This window comes from Sinocyclocheilus grahami, unplaced genomic scaffold (assembly GCF_001515645.1).
Source record: "Sinocyclocheilus grahami isolate Dianchi unplaced genomic scaffold, SAMN03320097.WGS_v1.1 scaffold163.1, whole genome shotgun sequence".
NCBI classification, from domain to species: domain Eukaryota; kingdom Metazoa; phylum Chordata; class Actinopteri; order Cypriniformes; family Cyprinidae; genus Sinocyclocheilus; species Sinocyclocheilus grahami.
Window position 1 is genome coordinate 219163 of NW_015505342.1, and position 22023 is coordinate 241185.

The 22023-nt window shown below is 36.6% G+C and overlaps 1 protein-coding gene across 1 annotated transcript in view; it reads right to left on the reverse strand.

Annotated features, from left to right (window-relative positions):
- mgat5 (alpha-1,6-mannosylglycoprotein 6-beta-N-acetylglucosaminyltransferase) overlaps positions 1 to 22023 on the reverse strand; it is a 103893-nt gene that overhangs the window by 32776 nt on the left and 49094 nt on the right. Inside the window, exons 4-10 of the mRNA XM_016282612.1 lie at positions 15330 to 15406; positions 12964 to 13053; positions 9010 to 9081; positions 7867 to 8028; positions 6095 to 6264; positions 5879 to 6013; positions 686 to 819 (exon numbers count right to left, since the gene is read on the reverse strand). Coding sequence (XP_016138098.1) covers positions 686 to 819; positions 5879 to 6013; positions 6095 to 6264; positions 7867 to 8028; positions 9010 to 9081; positions 12964 to 13053; positions 15330 to 15406 — 840 coding nt within the window. The remainder of the gene's footprint in view (positions 1 to 685; positions 820 to 5878; positions 6014 to 6094; positions 6265 to 7866; positions 8029 to 9009; positions 9082 to 12963; positions 13054 to 15329; positions 15407 to 22023) is intronic.

Genomic DNA, 22023 nt, shown 5'->3' on the forward strand with positions numbered 1-22023 from the left:
ATCCAAGCATGTTAACAGAAAGTTGAGTGGAAGGAAAAAGTGTGGAAGAAAAAGATGCACAACCAACCGAGAGAACCGCAGCCTTATGAGGATTGTCAAGCAAAATCGATTCAAGAATTTGAGTGAACTTCACAAGGAATGGACTGAGGCTGGGGTCAAGGCATCAAGAGCCACCACACACAGACATATCAAGGAATTTGGCTACAGTTGTCGTATTCCTCTTGTTAAGCCACTCCTTTTACTTTTTCGTTTTTTGTAATTAAAACAATCACTAAAATGTAAAGTACAATAAAAATTGCAATATATACATTTTAAAATATAAAATATTTTTATTTTGTGGTAAAAGAATATTAATACTATGACTTGATATTCTTGAGGAGTTTTGTGAGATTCAGGCCTTAGTTCAGCGTCGCTAGACTCCAGAAAGTGTTGGGTCGACCCAAAACTCTGTGAAAGCAATCTCAAACAGGCTTAATCAGAAATAAGAGCAGTTCTGCTTGGAAAGCCGCGAGTTTTATGAGAATGTCAAAGTCTGTTGGTAAACAAAAGAGCTATTCAGAGCCCGAGCCGATCGGAGACGCCACCCAAAACCCCCGGAACCCCGACGCGGCCCAGATAAAGTTTCCATGTCCAAAGGGTAAAATGGAAAGGTTTCACACAAAAAGCCTCTCTCATGCAGACTTACGAAACATAGTGTTGAACTGCTGGGGGTTCAGGTTCCACTTGCCCCACGGAGTTTTGTGACCTTTCGACTGGGCGTAGTGGGCGTGGTTAAACTCCGGCTCCGTCCCAAACGAGTCTAGGACCCTCAGCATGCACCTACAACACAAGTTCAACACTTGAGTGAAGGGCAAATAACAGCAGCGTACAAGCTAGCTACAAAGTGCTGACGTCTGTACATTAAAAAAAAGCTTATAATAATAATAATAATTATGATTATTATTATAATTATTATTATTATCATTATCATCATTAAATATTTTGATGCTGTATAGTGTTTATGTATATGTGTATATGTGTATACACACACACACATGATGGAAAAATACATTTTACTGTTTTGGGGAAAAAAACATTTGAAATTTTTCAATTTTTTTATGTTTATTTTAAAGAAGAATTACAAAAAAATACATTATGCTAAGAATAATAAAAATAATAATAACAATAATAATTATAATCTGCATTTTGGCACTTTTTTCATGACAAGCAAACATTTGTTGATGAAAAACTTGACTTTTGGTTTTAAAAACTTTTGTAGTTTTAAAAATATTCTTATTTTAATTATGACTTAAGATTTACTTTTGAATTTTTTGTAAATTATACAATGACTGAAATAAATAAAATAATTTAAGTACTGTAATACAACATTTTTCTTACTTTTTTTGTGGTGAAATAACCACTAATACAGGTGCATCTCAATAAATTAGAATGTCGTGGAAAAGTTCATTTATTTCAGTAATTCAACTCAAATTGTGAAACTCGTGTATTAAATAAATTCAATGCACACAGACTGAAGTAGTTTAAGTCTTTGGTTCTTTTAATTGTGATGATTTTGGCTCACATTTAACAAAAACCCACCAATTCACTATCTCAACAAATGAGAATATGGTGACATGCCAATCAGCTAATCAACTCAAAACACCTGCAAAGGTTTCCTGAGCCTTCAAAATGGCCTCTCAGTTTGGTTCACTAGGCTACACAATCATGGGGAAGACTGCTGATCAGACAGTTGTCCAGAAGACAATCATTGACACCCTTCACAAGGAGCCACAAACATTCATTGCCAAAGAAGCTGGCTGTTCACAGAGTGCTGTATCCAAGCATGTTAACAGAAAGTTGAGTGGAAGGAAAAAGTGTGGAAGAAAAAGATGCACAACCAACCGAGAGAACCGCAGCCTTATGAGGATTGTCAAGCAAAATCGATTCAAGAATTTGAGTGAACTTCACAAGGAATGGACTGAGGCTGGGGTCAAGGCATCAAGAGCCACCACACACAGACATATCAAGGAATTTGGCTACAGTTGTCGTATTCCTCTTGTTAAGCCACTCCTGAACCACAGACAACATCAGAGGCATCTTACCTGGGCTAAGGAGAAGAAGAACTGGACTGTTGCCCAGTGGTCCAAAGTCCTCTTTTCAGATGAGAGCAAGTTTTGTATTTCATTTGGAAACCAAGGTCCTAGAGTCTGGAGGAAGGGTGGAGAAGCTCATAGCCCAAGTTGCTTGAAGTCCAATGTTAAGTTTCCACAGTCTGTGATGATTTGGGGTGCAATGTCATCTGCTGGTGTTGGTCCATTGTGTTTTTTGAAAACCAAAGTCACTGCACCCGTTTACCAAGAAATTTTGGAGCACTTCATGCTTCCTTCTGCTGACCAGCTTTTTGAAGATGCTGATTTCATTTTCCAGCAGGATTACATTTCCGACGAGTGCTTGTGGTGTTCGGCCAATCACAATGCACTGGGTCAGCTGGCCAATCAGAGCAGACTGTGCTTGTCGGAAGGAGGGACTTTGTATAAAATGAAGCGTTTGAGAGAGGCGGGGCATAGAGGACCTACAATAATGTACAGTATTTGAAAAATAATGTGTTTTTTGAACATTAAAGCATGTCAACATATTCTGTTACACCAAATACACAAAATAATGATCTTTTAAAAAGCATCATATGACCCCTTTAAACTACTTCAGTCTGTGTGCACTGAATTTATTTAATACACGAGTTTCACAATTTGAGTTGAATTACTGAAATAAATGAACATTTCCACGACATTCTAATTTATTGAGATGCACCTGTACAAGAAAAAATAAGTAATAATAACAACAATAATCATCATTATAATTACAACTAGTATGCTTATATAAATAATAATAATACTGTAAATCAACATTTTTTCTTATTTTATTAATATGACTTTAGTTTTACTTTAGAACTGTTGTAGTTTGAAAAATTACTTAAATTAAAACAAAACTATATAATAAATACTTCAATTATTTTTGTCAGACTTTGACAAATCTGTACACATAGAGGTTATAAAATTTGCAATCAAAAACAAGAAACATTCAGATTTATTTATTCAAATTATTGAATACAACTATTCAAATTTTTTAGAAAATAAATCAATTCATTTTGTTATTTATTTTCTAGAGAATCTGACAAAGAATCTGACTAAGGTGGTTTCTAACACTACAGGAAGTTATCCTTTAGCAAACAAACACGTTCGGTTACAGCTAACGGATCATAGCAGGTCAGACGACCCTGATTACTCGAGAAGCCCAATCCTGGCTGGGATTCACACGGCGCGGTGCGGAAGGGATCAACCCCGAGGCGAATCTATCTCGGTGTCTGAAGATGGAGATAAAATCAGGAGATCGTGTTCAGACTCATTTCAAACGGCTCAACAGAGCTGAAGAAACTGTGTCAGGTGAAGGGCACAGCCACATACGGATGAAATACTTCATACTAGGGGTGTAAATCGGATGGTTTGTCACGATACGATACGATATCGATTCTCATACCCAGCGATACGATCTTTGCCGATACCTCAAAAAATTATACGATACGATTACGATTCGATTCGATACAGGAGTACATCGATCGACATATCGATATTATGATATTATATACCTATTTTAAACAACCATCTACATTTTTATTAACTCACAAATGCAACCAAATTATATAACATGAACGTTTATCTGAAATTTTCACATCCTGTACCTCAATTGGGACATTCACAACTAAAATAAACAATTGGAAAAACAATTCTGGCTGCTTCTATGGGCTCCGTGCTAAAAATATTTTCTACAGATAACCAAATTACAAGCAATAGCAGAAAATAAATACAAAGACACAAGTTCAATAAACAGTGCTTTTCAGGTTTTTCAGCTCAGCCTAAAATCAATTTTCAGGTGCGCTACAGAAATGTAGTAATCAAATGTAAAATAAGTGCATAGTCTTCAATGTATAAATTAAATATAGAGTCATCATTTTTGATGTTACAAAGGTTATTTAGTCAGGAGCAGTGAGCACTTGTATTTTTCTTTGACAGCATTAGATTTATTAATAGTTTGCTTTCACTTTAAGAACGAAAGCACGGATTTAACTACTGATACAGATGCCTTTTCTTTCTCAACTGTTTATGTTAAGACATATGCCTAACCGACTGTGTTCACTAGGATATTTGCCAAAATGCGCATTTTGAAGTAATTTTGTCGGTATTTATTCATCCATGCACAAAAAGCGGAAGAGAACTCTATTTAGTATTCGCGGCTGTCTGTGTGCGTGCGTGCGCTTCAGATGTGTGCGCAGAAAACTTCTCACACAGCGCTCGACTGTTCCGCAAACAATCCCGAGCGTCTTTTATGCTCAACTTGTGCCTTCGGGCAGTCCTTATATCGAGTCCTGATACGTGAGTTTGAACGAGAATGCACGCGTTGTCGGTAATGCTTAGACGGACATTATGTGAAAATGTGGACAGTGCCAAAATAAAGGTGCCTATTTATACTACAGATATCAATATTTTACGCGTGGCATCGATGCATCATATCGCCATTGGTATGGATCGATGTATCGATCCATACCGATGAATCGTTACACCCCTACGTCATATACTAATCCACAAAATCTGATGTGAACTTACTGATAATGGACCCAGGACGGGCCCAGAGTCTTCTTGAACTGAGCCAGACCCACGATGTCTATGTAGATGAGCTCCACAACTTTATCACCCTTTGTGGGGCAGCTGGACTTGTTACCCATGACCTTCTTCATGATCCTGGAGAGACAGAATTGAATTCAATTGAACTGAATGGAATTGAATTGAGTAGTGAGGACAGAGACGGAGTCAGAGACTCACTCCTTGAGCTCGGCGAGAGACGCTGAGATGCGGATGTCGTGTCCCAGCAGATACAGCGTGGTGATCAGGTCACTCCACTGAACCAGCTCGCCCAGAGGACCTCCGCTGAACGCGTTCTCCGCTATCTTAAAACCAGACTCCTTCGTCAGGAGACCCAGGTGCACCAGGACCTAAGATCAAAATAAAGAAAACATGATAAATATTATCTTACAGAAATATCATTTTATGTAAGATACAAATTTGATTTGAATTATAATGTCAGGTTTTTCAGCTCAGCCTAAAATCAATTTTCAGGTGCGCTACAGAAATGTAGTAATCAAATGTAAAATAAGTGCATAGTCTTCAATGTATAAATTAAATATAGAGTCATCATTTTTGATGTTACAAAGGTTATTTAGTCAGGAGCAGTGAGCACTTGTATTTTTCTTTGACAGCATTAGATTTATTAATAGTTTGCTTTCACTTTAAGAACGAAAGCACGGATTTAACTACTGATACAGATGCCTTTTCTTTCTCAACTGTTTATGTTAAGACATATGCCTAACCGACTGTGTTCACTAGGATATTTGCCAAAATGCGCATTTTGAAGTAATTTTGTCGGTATTTATTCATCCATGCACAAAAAGCGGAAGAGAACTCTATTTAGTATTCGCGGCTGTCTGTGTGCGTGCGTGCGCTTCAGATGTGTGCGCAGAAAACTTCTCACACAGCGCTCGACTGTTCCGCAAACAATCCCGAGCGTCTTTTATGCTCAACTTGTGCCTTCGGGCAGTCCTTATATCGAGTCCTGATACGTGAGTTTGAACGAGAATGCACGCGTTGTCGGTAATGCTTAGACGGACATTATGTGAAAATGTGGACAGTGCCAAAATAAAGGTGCCTATTTATACTACAGATATCAATATTTTACGCGTGGCATCGATGCATCATATCGCCATCGGTATGGATCGATGTATCGATCCATACCGATGAATCGTTACACCCCTACGTCATATACTAATCCACAAAATCTGATGTGAACTTACTGATAATGGACCCAGGACGGGCCCAGAGTCTTCTTGAACTGAGCCAGACCCACGATGTCTATGTAGATGAGCTCCACAACTTTATCACCCTTTGTGGGGCAGCTGGACTTGTTACCCATGACCTTCTTCATGATCCTGGAGAGACAGAATTGAATTCAATTGAACTGAATGGAATTGAATTGAGTAGTGAGGACAGAGACGGAGTCAGAGACTCACTCCTTGAGCTCGGCGAGAGACGCTGAGATGCGGATGTCGTGTCCCAGCAGATACAGCGTGGTGATCAGGTCACTCCACTGAACCAGCTCGCCCAGAGGACCTCCGCTGAACGCGTTCTCCGCTATCTTAAAACCAGACTCCTTCGTCAGGAGACCCAGGTGCACCAGGACCTAAGATCAAAATAAAGAAAACATGATAAATATTATCTTACAGAAATATCATTTTATGTAAGATACAAATTTGATTTGAATTATAATGTAAATTAAACTATTTTGATAACAATGGTTTAAATTGTATTTTAATGATTAAAATAAAATAAAAAACTTTAATTAAAAATACATTTAAAAATAATAATGATAATAATAATTTGTTATTATTATCATCATTATCCACAATTGAGGGTCCCTTGAAATAAGCATATATATATATATATATATATATATATATATATATAATATATTTTTTTAATAAATAAATAAATAAAAACTTTAAATTGGATTATTAATTAAATGATATCCCACTTAAATCATATTATTATATAAATTTGTATATTATTCTTTTTTTTTTTAAGTATAAATATAAAATCTAATTTTATTTGTAATATTTTACAAATAATATAATTCATTATAATAATTAACTGTATTTTATTTTATTACATAACATTTATTTTCTTTAACAATAATGAGACTAAATTTAACATCAAATTGACAGTCCTATTTAAAACTAATCAAAATATGACTTCATACTCCAGAGTATTGAAATATTATGGTTAACTTTGAAAAATACAAAATATAAATACAATAATACTTTTTTCAAATTTGAACTTTACTAAAAAAAAAAAAAGTTTTGGCATAAGCAACAGTACATAATGATCTCAAATATTCTAATATTATATAAGAAATGTATAATATATACTAATATATAAAATATAAAAACAGTCACTGTAAATTGACTAGTAATTAAACAATATGCTTATTGATCATTAAATCACAAATCAATATTTTTATAATATAATAATAACATTATATATTTTTAAATGTATTAATAATACATATTAAAAATATAATACAATTAATATTCAAAAAAATGATTTATTAGAATAATAAATCATGCAAATAAAAGATTAATCACATAGTATTTTTATTTCATTATTTTCATAATGAATCACTAAATTTTCATTATTAAACTGATGTTCCTGATTAAAACTAAACAAAATTCTGATTCCATGAAATTTAATGGTTAATATTTGCCTAATAATGGCCTCTTTCTGTTCTTAAATATCAGATATGCTTATTGTGAAGAAGTAAATGGGAAGAGAAGGTTACATTTAGGGTTTAAAAACAAAAATCCTGTGGGTTGCAATATCTTAAAATTCTCTGTCATGTCAGAATCTGTATGGCGCAGTGATACATTTTTTATTCACGGCACTTGTTTTAGTATTAATATGTCAAGGGACTCATACGCAGTCACATTTGTGTGGGGGATGAGTATCACTGGAGGATTATGGGTAACCATGACATGCTTTAAGCTTTAAACAACTGAGGTTATTTCAGGCTTGACATCAGGCAATCTCTAGAGAGACGCACGCGTGCGAGCAGTTTCGAGTCCCGCTGCGCCGGCTGACTGCAGGAGAAAGAGAAAGTCAAGATGCTCTTGGGAAAGTGCGTCTATCTGCATTTGTGTGAATTATTCATTCGGTAAAAGGGTGGGAACACGGACTGAATTACTAAAGGCCAACACGTTCAGTCAATACTGAGATTCTCACAATTCACCTTTTTGCGCTTGTGGTTGTTGAGGTTTTGTTTGGTGGCGAGGGAGCGGATGGCGCTGACCCACGGCTCCTCCATGCGCTTGATCCGCAGCATCATCCAGCGAAACTCCTCGCGCCGCGACATCACGCGATACAGCTCCTCGAAACTCGTGCGGATCTCCGTCTGTGGAAATAAACAAATATAGCATGCTGGTCTGTCATGTGAGGCTCCCTCTTTCGGTTTCCTCTCTCTCAAGCTATTAACTCTGAGAACAACAGTGTGAGAAGATGATCAGTGAACGCTGCGGTTAAACCTCAGAAACATCCGCACACTAACACATCTAAATGATGACATGTTAGAGACAAGCTCATTTTAATGACAACAGACTAATCCAACCACTACACATCAAAGAAAACCTTTTTTTTTATTAAATAAAATATAAATATTTAAATATATTTTTTATTTTTACTTTTATTAAATAAAATATTAAAAACTGAATTATTTTTTTATTATTGAAATAGAATTTTTATATTTTGTTTAGATGTATTTATGGAGGCTTTTTAAAGATGGATGTAGGTAGGATGGTTGGTTGGTTGGATGTAGGTAGGATGGTTGGATGGATGTAGGTAGGATGGTTGGATGGATGTAGGTAGGATGGGTGGATGGATGTAGGTAGGATGGTTGGATGGATGTAGGTAGGATGGTTGGCTGGATGGATGCAGGTAGGATGGCTGGATGGATGTAGGTAGGATGGCTGGATGGATGTAGGTAGGATGGTTGGATGGCTGGATGGATGTAGGTAGGATGGTTGGATGGATGGATCTAGGTAGGATGGATGGATGGATGGATGTAGGTAGGATGGATGGATGAATGGATGGATGTAGGTAGGATGGATGGATGAATGGATGGATGTATGGATGTAGGTAGGATGGTTGGATGGATGGATGTAGGTAGGATGGATGGATGGATGGATGGATGTAGGTAGGATGGATGGATGGATGGATGTAGGTAGGATGGATGGATGGATGGATGGATGGATAGATTATTGTTAAAACATGTATTATTTATCCATTATTTTATTTATATATAATTAATATTTATTTTATAATATTATTTCATATATTTTATGGACATTTTATCATATTTAACCAAACCATAGCTGACCTGTGTATTCCTGTCGGCTTCATCAGCATTATTCTTGATCCTCCACGGCAGGCGAGGGCACCAGTTTTCAACCTAAAACAAGCAGAAACAGTGAGCTAATGATCAGATGTAAACCGGCAGAGCGTGGAAACAGATCTTGTTGACATACTGCACCCCATTTCTCTGAGGAGCCTTGCGGATTTATATATCAGTCACCTCATTTAACCACCTGATCAAGATTTAAATTACACATCGGCTGCTAAAGAGAATGAGACCGTTGATATGGAAATGTATGCATGTCGTCATGGCAATGCTGTACATGCAGCTCTGCAGCTGTGGATTTTAGATATTACCTCACACACACTAAAACACACACACACACTCTTTCTAAAACACATTAATTTAACTGATTGTTCCACAAAATTTCATTCGGATGTCATTAAACACAAAATTAATTACAAACTGGATTTTTACGATTTCGTCACATTTCACACATCACATCTTTTGTGTTTTACGTGATACTCAACAGAGTATCATGTGTTTACTGTGGCACTGGGAGCAATTCACAGCCATACTTCCAGTATGCCGAAACCACACTCAGCTAATAGCATTAAGGCCATTTTAACGAGGTTTACTGGACATGAATCCATATCATTTACAGTGTCTTAAAGGAATAGTTCACCCAAAAATGAAAATTTGCTGAAAATGTTTTCACCCTCAGGCCATTCAAGATGTAGATGAGTTTGTTCCTTCATCAGAACAGATTTGGATAAATTCAGCATTGCATCACTTGTTCAACAACGGATCCTCTGCAGTGAATGGGTGCCGTCAGAATGAGTCCAAACAGCTGATAAAAACATCACAATAATACACAAGTAATCCACTCCACTCCAGTCCATCAGTTAATGTGTTTAAAAGCAGAAAGCTGTGTGTTTGTAAGAAACGAATCCATCATTTAGGCGTTTTTAACGTCCAACCGTCGTTTTTTTGCCAAAATACAAGTACATAATCCATAATAATAACACTTCCTCCAGAGAAAAAGTACATCCCCTATTGTCCTCTCATATCAAATCCAACAACATATTTGTTTTGGACTGTTTTCACTTGTAAACGGAGCTTGATCTGTGCAGATTTCTCTACTGATTCAGACAAGACAACTTTTGCAAAGAGGATTTGAATTTTAGCTGGAAGTGACAATTCGAAGTTAATCTTAATCTTAATGATGGGTTAGTTTCTTACAAACATGCAGCTTTTCACTTCACCAGACATTAATTGATGGACTGGAGTGGAGTGGATTGCTTGTGGATTATTGTGATGTTTTTATCAGCTGTTTGGACTCATTCTGACGGCACCCATTCACTGCAGAGGATTCATTGGTGAGCAAGTGATGCAATGCTAAATTTCTACAACTCTGTTCTGATGAAGGAACAAACTCATCTACATCTTGGTTGGCCTGAGGATGAAAACATTTTCAGCAAATTTTCATTTTTGGGTGAACTATTCCTTTAAAGTACCAACTAAATATCATAGTGCATGAATATGGAAACCTTCTAGCCTCATGGTTTATGTCAATGCACCATGGTACCGCCACATACTTCCTCTGTAAGTTCGAGAGACACGAACCTGCATTTTGTGGGCTACCAGCCCAGATTCATAACCATTAGGCCAATGTTTCGGTCATATCTCACCTCACTCAGATAAATGAAGAATGAAAGAATGAACCCGTCCACTCCGTAGATGCCGTAGCAGGGGTCCGAACGCCACATGTCCTTCATCCACTGTAGAGGAGGAAAGGAGGAAAAAAAAAGGGTTTTGTAAATCTAACAAGTATACAAGCATTTGTGCAGGAAGCTGTGAATAAGGTGCGCAGTTTTATTTCCTGTCAGTTTTTCCAGGATATTTTTGAAGTTCTTAGATCAGCTTGACCTTCAGAAAAATTGTTTTCCTCTTCCTGTATCCAATTTCTTCTCACAGTGAGACTCTCTCTAGGACGGAGAGGGACATATTGATCGCAGCGTGCGGTTCAGATCACACTTATCGATCGGGGTTTCTGAAAAAAGATGCCCTCCGTGCGTTGAGTCAGCACTTGATGGAAAAAAGCTTGCATTTGTATGAAGATGATACATTTTACACTGTCTGCATAAAAAATGTAGAAAATACACAAACGGATTTTACTTAATTTGCATATGTCTGAATATTTACATTTGTTTGGTGCATAAAAATCAACCTAATCAAATTAACTACAGAAAGTTGACTGAACAAGAATTTAACAAATGGTTTTACCAAACGATTTGCAAGGTAAGAGTGTAATATATTAATTTATTAAATGTTTTTATTTTAATTGGAATGTAATTTTATTTAAAAAAAAGGTACACACACACACACACAAAATCAAAATAAGAAAATGTTTGCATTTTTTTTTTTTACTTTTGTTTTTAAAACCGGTTTTGGTACACAAATAGCCAAACAAACCAAATTAAAATCACAGATTTTCAAAGTTGACTGAACAAGAATTTAACAAATGGTTTTACCAAATGATTTGCAAACATAAGGATAAAACTTGACACGTCGACCTTGAAACTAATCCTTTAAAAACACATAATCTTAAAAAACATCCTCTTTTGTTAGATTCTTTACCCTTGCGCTTTGGTTTAATGGATAAACAAAACCGTTTTGAATTCAAGATGTAGATGAGTTTGTTCCTTCATCAGAACAGATTTGGATAAATTCAGCATTGCATCACTTGTTCAACAACGGATCCTCTGCAGTGAATGGGTGCCGTCAGAATGAGTCCAAACAGCTGATAAAAACATCACAATAATACACAAGCAATCCACACCACTCCAGTCCATCAGTTAATGTCTTTAAAAGCAGAAAGCTGTGTGTTTGTAAGAAACGAATCCATCATTTAGGCGTTTTTAACGTCCAACCGTCGTTTTTTTGCCAAAATACAAGTACATAATCCATAATAATAACACTTCCTCCAGAGAAAAAGTACATCCCCTATTGTCCTCTCATATCAAATCCAACAACATATTTGTTTTGGACTGTTTTCACTTGTAAACGGAGCTTGATCTGTGCAGATTTCTCTACTGATTCAGACAAGACAACTTTTGCAAAGAGGATTTGAATTTTAGCTGGAAGTGACAATTCGAAGTTAATCTTAATCTTAATGATGGGTTAGTTTCTTACAAACATGCAGCTTTTCACTTCACCAGACATTAATTGATGGACTGGAGTGGAGTGGATTGCTTGTGGATTATTGTGATGTTTTTATCAGCTGTTTGGACTCATTCTGACGGCACCCATTCACTGCAGAGGATCCGTTGTTGAACAAGTGATGCAATGCTGAATCAAATCCAACAACATATTTGTTTTGGACTGTTTTCACTTGTAAACGGAGCTTGATCTGTGCAGATTTCTCTACTGATTCAGACAAGACAACTTTTGCAAAGAGGATTTGAATTTTAGCTGGAAGTGACAATTCGAAGTTACTCTTAATCTTAATGATGGGTTAGTTTCTTACAAACATGCAGCTTTTCACTTCACCAGACATTAATTGATGGACTGGAGTGGAGTGGATTGCTTGTGGATTATTGTGATGTTTTTATCAGCTGTTTGGACTCATTCTGACGGCACCCATTCACTGCAGAGGATTCATTGGTGAGCAAGTGATGCAATGCTAAATTTCTACAACTCTGTTCTGATGAAGGAACAAACTCATCTACATCTTGGTTGGCCTGAGGATGAAAACATTTTCAGCAAATTTTCATTTTTGGGTGAACTATTCCTTTAAAGTACCAACTAAATATCATAGTGCATGAATATGGAAACCTTCTAGCCTCATGGTTTATGTCAATGCACCATGGTACCGCCACATACTTCCTCTGTAAGTTCGAGAGACACGAACCTGCATTTTGTGGGCTACCAGCCCAGATTCATAACCATTAGGCCAATGTTTCGGTCATATCTCACCTCACTCAGATAAATGAAGAATGAACAGGTGGATCCGTCCACTCCGTAGATGCCGTAGCAGGGGTCCGAACGCCACATGTCCTTCATCCACTGTAGAGGAGGAAACAACAACATCAGATAAGAACAAATCTAACGCTACAAATGAACCTCAGTGGTTTTGTAAAACTCCCAAGTATACAAAATCCACAGTCGATCTGATAAGCACTCGTGCAGGAAGTTGCGTGTCAAGTTTGCCGTTTTATTTCCTGTCAAAGTTTTTCCAGGATATTTCTGAAGTTCTTAGATCAGCCTGACCTTCAGAAAAAAAGCATTGGTTTCCTCTTCCTGTATCCAATATCTTCTCCCAGTGAGACTCTCAGATGCTTCAGATCACACTCATCGATCGGGCTTTCTGAGTAAGATGCCGTCCATGCGTTTTTAATGAGTCAGCACTTGAGAAGAAAAAGCTCGATTCGTATGAAGATAATACATTTTATAAAGTCGACATTAAAAAAAAGTAGAAAATATTCAATCGTATCGTGCTTAATTTGCACATGTCTGCATATTTACATTTGTTTTGGTGCATAAAGAATCAAACTAATCAAATTAATTACAGAAAGTTGATTGAACAAGAGTTTAACAAGAGTTTTGTCCCTAAACTATATTAATTTTACCAATTAATTTTATTCACTATCCAACCACTTCATTAAAAAAAAAAATTATATAAAAAAAAAATATTTAATTTTTTATTAAATAATTAATTAAATTATGAAATACATTTTTTAATTGTATTTATTTTTCATTAAAATTAAATTTTATGGATGTACATATGGACACTTTATCATATTAAGGCTACTATTTTATCCCCAAACTATAGTAATTTATTCATTTCATAAAATGTATCCATTTTATTTATTTTTAGCTAAAATTTTATTTATTTTTAATGGATATATTTATGTCATATCACATTTCGGAGAAAATTTTGTCCCCAAACTATAGTCATTTAATTGTAATCACTACAGATTATCCAACCACTACTCATAAAAGGAAACCTTTTTAAAAAAATAAAGAAATACATTTTGATTAAATAATTGATTCATTACATTTATTGTTTTATTTAATTTATTTTTAAATACAAATATAAATTTTATGGATGTACTTTTGGAAAGAGATTATTTTATCCCAAACTATAATAATTTTATATATTATATATATTTATATATACATTTTAATCACTACAGACAAATCAAACCACTACTCCTAAAAGAAAACCTTTTTTTCAAAAATGTTTAGAATTTTTGAATTTTAAAACACTTTTTGTGCATGAATAGCCAAACAAATCAAATTTAAAAGACAGAAAGTTAATTAAATAAGAATTGAACAAATGGTTTTATCATATGATTTGCAAAGAAAAGGTGTAACTTGGCTAAAACCTGACATGTCGACCTTCAAACTAACCCTTTAAAAGCACATTATCTTAATCACAGCCTCTTTTGTTAGATTTTGGTTTGCGCTTTGGTTTAATGGATAAACAACAGTTTGGAGACGTTCTAAGCCTCCAGACTAAAGTCAAACCGCTCAGTCAGGCTGCTCTCACTGTTACTGTTGTCACATTTTGGTTTTAATTCTGCATGATTTTAAGAGGCTTTCCATATTGCAGCCATTTCCATGAGCGCTACACGAAAGGACCCGTGATTATCGAGATGAGGCCAGGCTCAGGTCTGATCTGACTGAAAAGACCAACCAGCTTCGGTGTGCTCTGCTTGATGTTAAATCCCACGTAATTTCCCCCGTCTGGCTGCTACATCAACGGGCTGTATCCAGACGGACTCATTCTGAGTATCAGGTGAGCTCATTAAGGAAAGCGGCGTTCCAGGAAGGAAAAAGCTTTATCACATGGTAAAACTCCATTCGGAATTCTTTAAATGATTTGAAAAATCTGAAACTTCTGGGAGGTTAAGCCACGTGACAAAACACTTCAGCCACGTGAACACAAAAACACTTCAGACTAAGAAGTGACATTACAGAAAAATGCATTTTAAATTAAAATGACACATTATTGTTTATATTTATATATTAAATCGATAATGTTATAATTTATTGCAAATTTTATACAAGTACTCTGCTCATAAATAACGCAAAAGCAGTTTAAAAGCTTTCAAATATGTCTCAAAACGAATCAATATCTCGCTGTCTGTAAGGGGAATGTCCCGCAGAGTGTTTTTAATTAAAAAAATCTATCTGTCTGGATTCAGGATGGAAATGGTTTGATGAGAAGCCATCATAGGACAGCGACAGCCCAAAGTAATTAAAGAGTGACTCTAACAAGTCTCAGAGCGAGAAGCTTTCCTCAGAGAGCTGGATCAGAGGCTGCGAGAAACACTTACATTCAACTTCCCTTCACAATGCGGAAACCCGTCAAGCGAGGGTAGTTCACATTTCTCCTGCGCTCCGTTCAGCAAGTCTGCACACACCGAGAGAAAGAGAGTAGAGAACATCATTAGCACACAACAGTTCCAAATCAACACATTTCACAGCTGAAAATCAACAAGATTGTTTGGCACGCGGGTATCCGCCTGGAAGATCAATGCCATCCAATTATCACACAACGCACTCTCAAATTAACTCGCTAACACAATATTAGGTGCAAAAGTCACATTGTGATTACTAAGCATTCAAATTGTCTCTAATAACTTATGTCGCCTCATCTGAACTGATGGAAAACATCTAAAGGATGTAGAAAGCAAACTTAGGAAAAAACGAGACCTATGTTTAAACCCATGGAAAACTAAATGTTAACCAAGTTAAAAAATAAAACCACACCATACCTACAATGCATTTTTAAAAGCAATTAAGCAAATTCTGATTTGACATTTGACATTTTTAAGATAACTAGCTCTTGTTTATTAATGTAAACAAACTTGTAGTGCAAAATATACTGCTAACTCCCCTTCAGACTGAATACTTCACAATCACAACCCAAAATCAACACGCTTTTTCAGCACATGGGCACTCAGCCAGAGAAAGAGATCAATAATGCCGTTTACACGGCAAATTAACACCGTGTGAAATTAACACTAGGACCGAACACCCACATCTTGCCAAGTGCATTCAAACGGTTTTCAAAGACATTCTGTTGTCACTTTGCACTCCAGAAAAAAAAAACAATGAATGCAAATAAATCTGACTTAAGATTGGTAAAACTTATCCTGTGTATAATGCATAATAATGCATCAATGTTTTGTGCAAAAATGTCTACTATTGAGGTTAATAAAATCAGGACTTTGTTTCCAATAGTTGTTCTTTGCCTTTTTTTACTACACTGTAAAAAATTACCGTGAATTTAACGGTAAAAGACTAAAAACGCTACAGTAAAAACCTGTTAAATGGTTAACGGTAAATTCCCCTACTATATACGGTAAAAAACTGTATTGGACATTACATGTATTGGACATAAATTTTACGGTAGTATACTGTTTTTGGAAGTGAAAAATATCGTATAATTTACAGTGAATAACCGTAAATTGACATTCCCAGAATTCCCTGTGTTACATTTCAAATTTGATGTTTTTTTGTTGAAATAACTATGTTTCTTCTTAGTTTTTTCTTATCAGTTTTGTATATTAGGGTTGTGTGTTACACCTAACGTTGTTAAATGAATGTTTATTGCATTATTTCAGTTTCATGTGTCACCATGATGGTGTTTAGTGTTTGTTTGAACGACACTGTGCACCTTCTATATATGTTATTATCTAAAAGCTACTTGTGATGGGCTTTGGTTCATCATGTGACTTTCTCATCACCACCTGCATGTGCTGGTTATCAGTGTATTACAAAACAGATTTCAGTGCTTCAATAGGTTGGTATATTATATCAGTTAATGAAATTACGGTATTTAACTGTACAGTTAAGTTAAAACTGTAAAACCTAAAATGTTGCTACCGTATTTTTTACGGTAAAATTCCGGTTACCACAGCTGCCGGTTTTTTACCGTAAATTTTACGGAATTTTTTTTACAGTGTAGAAACGCTTTACTGGTCGGATAAAACAAGCACTTTAAGTAACAACAAAGGGTTGTTCAAAAATAAAACAAAAATAAACAAACAAAAAATCAATGATATATAAAGAACAACTTAATGTCGATAACTAAAGAATGTAAAAAAAGACGTTAAGAAAGTAAAAAGGCAAAGCAGTTTGCAGTCAAAATTACTTTTTCAATATTTCAACTTTACTTCAAATAAGTTACTGTTTGTAAGGTTCAAAACATAACGCATTAAATGAAACACTGTCAGACAGGGAAAAAATTGTAAACTTAAGCGGTTTCGTAAGTTTTGCGTCTTTTGAACATCTAAGTCTTTTGAACTTGTTTTATTTAAATATCTAATTTTAAGGGTAATGAGATTGTTTAAACTAATACCATTTAGATTTTTTTATGATAGTTACCTTTTTGTTTATTGTTTGTTTTTCGTTTATGAGACTTCTACGAACTTTACTGTTCAAAGACAGGTTCAAAAATGTATTTCCTGACTGTTTTTGTGGTCGCAATAATAATTCAAGCTGTTATCTAATATATCCAAAAGTTGCATTTTGTTTATCTAGAATCTTCACTGTTTGCATTCATGACCATAATATATATATATATATATAATTAGTTTTCTTTTGAATCTGCATATAGTACATTCATGGTCCAAGGTTCTTTCATGACATATGTGTTGACTAAAGTTTCACAGAAAGAAGGAGATTGCGGAATTTGATGGCTCGACAGAAACTGTGTTAGAGAGAAAGAAAAAAGCTGGGTCAGAATGTTTTTGTTTGCCCCTAAAGGGCAGTTAGAAGATAAAGCTGTACCATCATTTTCTTCGGCCAGAAGTTTATTTATATATATATATATATATATATAAATAAACTTCTGGCCGAAGAAAATGATGGTACAGCTTTATCTTCTAACTGCCCTTTAGGGGCAAACAAAAACATTCTGACCCAGCTTTTTTCTTTCTCTCTAACACAGTTTCTGTCGAGCCATCAAATTCCGCAATCTCCTTCTTTCTGTGAAACTTTAGTCAACACATATGTCATGAAAGAACCTTGGACCATGAATGTACTATATGCAGATTCAAAAGAAAACTAATCGTTGGGGATGTGAACTAGGCACACATAATCTACTGTGCTAGCAAATGTATCACTTTTCCAATGCAAGACGAACCCTGATCTGAGTGCAGACTTTTACACTTTCACAGACGCTTTCATCTCAGGCAATTTACAGTAGTCGCTTGGGTGTTCCCGGGAGGAAAGAGCTCTGTTCAAGGGCACAGTGGAGATAAGCAATCTCAGTGACTCAAGTTACCGAGTTTAAAAAAGCCAAGCATTGTAGAATATCAAGTGCAAGGCTGACACAAGTATATGACATCATCCTGCGGAGATGGCGCTTGTCATGCATACATATAAACATGTTATTCATAACTAGGGATGCACCGATATGAAAATTTTGGCCGATATATCGTGCATCCCTATTCATAACGATCTTTTCGGTTAAAACAGCTGTTTGTTTCAGTGAATTTAATGGGTATTTGAGAGTTTAAAGTTAGGTTAGGTCATAATATCATAACTTCAAGAGATACACAGTGACTTGTTCAATTTGGCTGGAAGTCATAGGATTCTAGTGTTCGACTTGACATCTAAAGATTAAATTCTCCCATCTGTATTAGCTATAAAATCCCTGAAGAGATTAACCGGATCCATAGACCGGGATGTCAGGAGGAGATTCTTAAAGATTGCAGCTCAATCAAAAGCCATTGTTTTCGCAGGAAATGGGCCAAAACAGAGCAGATCTAAGAAGGAAGTGGAGTCGAATTGAGACTAGATGAGAGAAAACAAGATGAGGGTAGTGCAAACGAGATGAGAGGGGAAAGAAGATGAGAGAACAGGAGACAAGGTAAGACGAGACAATATGAAAGAGGGGACGGGGAGAAGTGGGGAGACAAAATAAGAGATGATGAAGGGATGACAAAGATGAAGGGAGACAAAATGAAAGGAAACAATATAAGATAGGAGATGAGATGAGACGAGACGAGTTGAATGGAGAGAAGAGGAACCAAGGTGAGGTGAGATGAGGCACGATGAAAGAAAAAGACACGAGATGAGATGACATGAGATGAGATGAAATGAAACAAGGTGAGGTGAGACACGATGAAAGGAAAAGACACTAGATGAGAAGATACAAGATTAAACTAGATGAGATGAGACAAGATGAGATGAAAGGTGAGAAGAGGAACCCAGGTGTGGTGAGATGAGGCGCAATGAAAGGAAAAGACTCTAGGTGAGACGAGATGAGACAAGATTAAACAAGATGAGATGAGACAAAATGAGATGAAAGGAGAGAAGAGGAACCAAGGTGAGGTGAGATGAGGCACGATGAAAGAAAAAGACACGAGATGAGATGACATGAGATGAAATGAAACAAGGTGAGGTGAGGTGAGACACGATGAAAAGAAAAAGCCACTAGATGAGACCAGATTAAACTAGATGAGACGAGACAAGATGAGATGAAAGGTGAGAAGAGGAACCCAGGTGAGGTGAGATGAAGCCCGATGAAAGGAAAAGACACTAGATGAGACAAGATTAAACTAGATGAGATGAGATAAGATGAGATGAAAGGTGAGAAGAGGAACCCAGGTGAGGTGAGATGAAGCCCGATGAAAGGAAAAGACACTAGATGAGACAAGATTAAACTAGATGAGATGAGATAAGATGAGATGAAAGGTGAGAAGAGGAACCCAGGTGAGGTGAGATGAAGCCCGATGAAAGGAAAAGACACTAGATGAGACAAGATTAAACTAGATGAGATGAGATAAGATGAGATGAAAGGTGAGAAGAGGAACCCAGGTGAGGTGAGATGAAGCCCGATGAAAGGAAAAGACACTAGATGAGACAAGATTAAACTAGATGAGATGAGACAAGATGAGATGAAAGGTGAGAAGAGGAGCCCAGGTGAGGTGAGATGAGGCACAATGAAAGGAAAAGACTCTAGGTGAGACGAGATGAGACAAAACAAGTTTAAACAAGATGAGATGAGACCAAATGAAATGAAAGGAGAGAAGAGAAGAGGAACCCAGGTGAGGTGAGATGAGACACGATGAAAGAAAAAGACACAAGATGATATGAAAGGAAACAAGGTGAGGTGAGACACGATGAAAGGAAAAGACACTAGATGAGATGAGACCAGATTAAACTAGATGAGATGAGACAAGATGAGATGAAAGGTGAGAAGAGGAGCCCAGGTGAGGTGAGATGAGACACGATGAAAGAAAAAGACACGAGATGAGATGAGATGACATGAGATGAGATGAAATGAAACAAGGTGAGGTGAGACACGATGAAAGGAAAATACACTAGATGAGACAAGATTAAACTAGATGAGATGAGACCAGATTAAACGAGATGAGATGAGATGACATGAGATGAGATGAAATGAAACAAGGTGAGGTGAGACACGATGAAAGGAAAATACACTAGATGAGACAAGATTAAACTAGATGAGATGAGACAAGATGATATGAAAGGAGAGAAGAGGAACCCAGGTGAGGTGAGATGAGGTACGATATAAGAAAAAGACACGAGATTATATGAAAGGAAACAAGGTGAGGTGAGACACGATGAAAGGAAAAGACACTAGATGAGATGAGACCAGATTAAACTAGATGAGATGAGACAAGATGAGATGAAAGGTGAGAAGAGGAACCCAGGTGTGGTGAGATGAGGCGCAATGAAAGGAAAAGACTCTAGGTGAGACGAGATGAGACAAGATTAAACAAGATGAGATGAGACAAAATGAGATGAAAGGAGAGAAGAGGAACCAAGGTGAGGTGAGATGAGGCACGATGAAAGGAAAAGACACGAGATGAGATGAGATTAGATGAGATGAGATGAGATGAGACGAGAAAAAAAACAAGGTGAGATGAGATGTCAAAAAAGAAAAAGAAGACAATAAGAGATTAGATGAGAGGAGACATGACAATATGACTGGAGTGGACTGGAGATGAGAAGAGACAAGAAGAAAGTAGAAGACCAAATGAGAAGAGAAGAGATGAGTCAAGTTTAGATAAAAAAAGGAGACAAGTAGATGGGGAGGAAAGACAACGAGATGAGAGGAGACAAGATGAGAAGGGATGAAGGGAGGGGACATGAGGACACAAACTGCAGTAATGTGAGGGTGTTAGCCATGTGATTTCAAATTATTTGATTTGCAAGGGCTGGATCATCTTTCTGCTCTCTCTCCCTCATAAAGCAGTAAGACATGACGGCGCTGCAGAACAATGACTGGCTGCAGCCTAAATAGAACAGCACACATTAAGAGCACATCCTGTAAACGAAACAAACAACCCACTGAGGGAACACCAAACAATAAAGGATGGACGTGTCATTTACAAATCCACATCGCTTAAGGTCACTCGCTAACAAACAAAGAATTTAGAACACTTTGAGAGTCACATGACAAGGACAACTAGATGAGCCCCAGATACAGATCCCCTGTAAAGACCTTGTCTCAGACGGCCACCGGGACAAGACCACAAGAACCAGAGGAGTCCTCTGCACAATGTGACTTTGCTGCAGCCTGGAATTGAACTGCTGGTTTCGTCTGGTCAGAGGAGAACTGGCCCACCGACTGAGCCTGGTTTCTCCCAAGGTTTTTTCTCCATTCTGTCACCGATGGAGTTTTGGTTCCTTGCCGCTGTCGCCTCTGGCTTGCTTAGTTGGGGACACTTCATTTCCAGCGATATCGTTGACTTGATTGCAAAGATACTATTTAAACTGAACTGAGCTGGATGATGACATCACTGAATTCAATGATGAACTGTCTTTAACTGAAAAATGAGTGTTTACTATTGTCATTTTGCATTATTGACACACTATTTTCCTAATTAATGCTGTTCAGTTGCTTTGACACAATCTGTATTGTTAAAAGCGCTATATAAATAAAGGTGACTTGACACGCATACAAAAATTACAAATGTACAAAAATGACTCAATACTGCGCCGAAATATACACCGAAAGACCGAAAATAAGGGTGCAATACTTTGCTC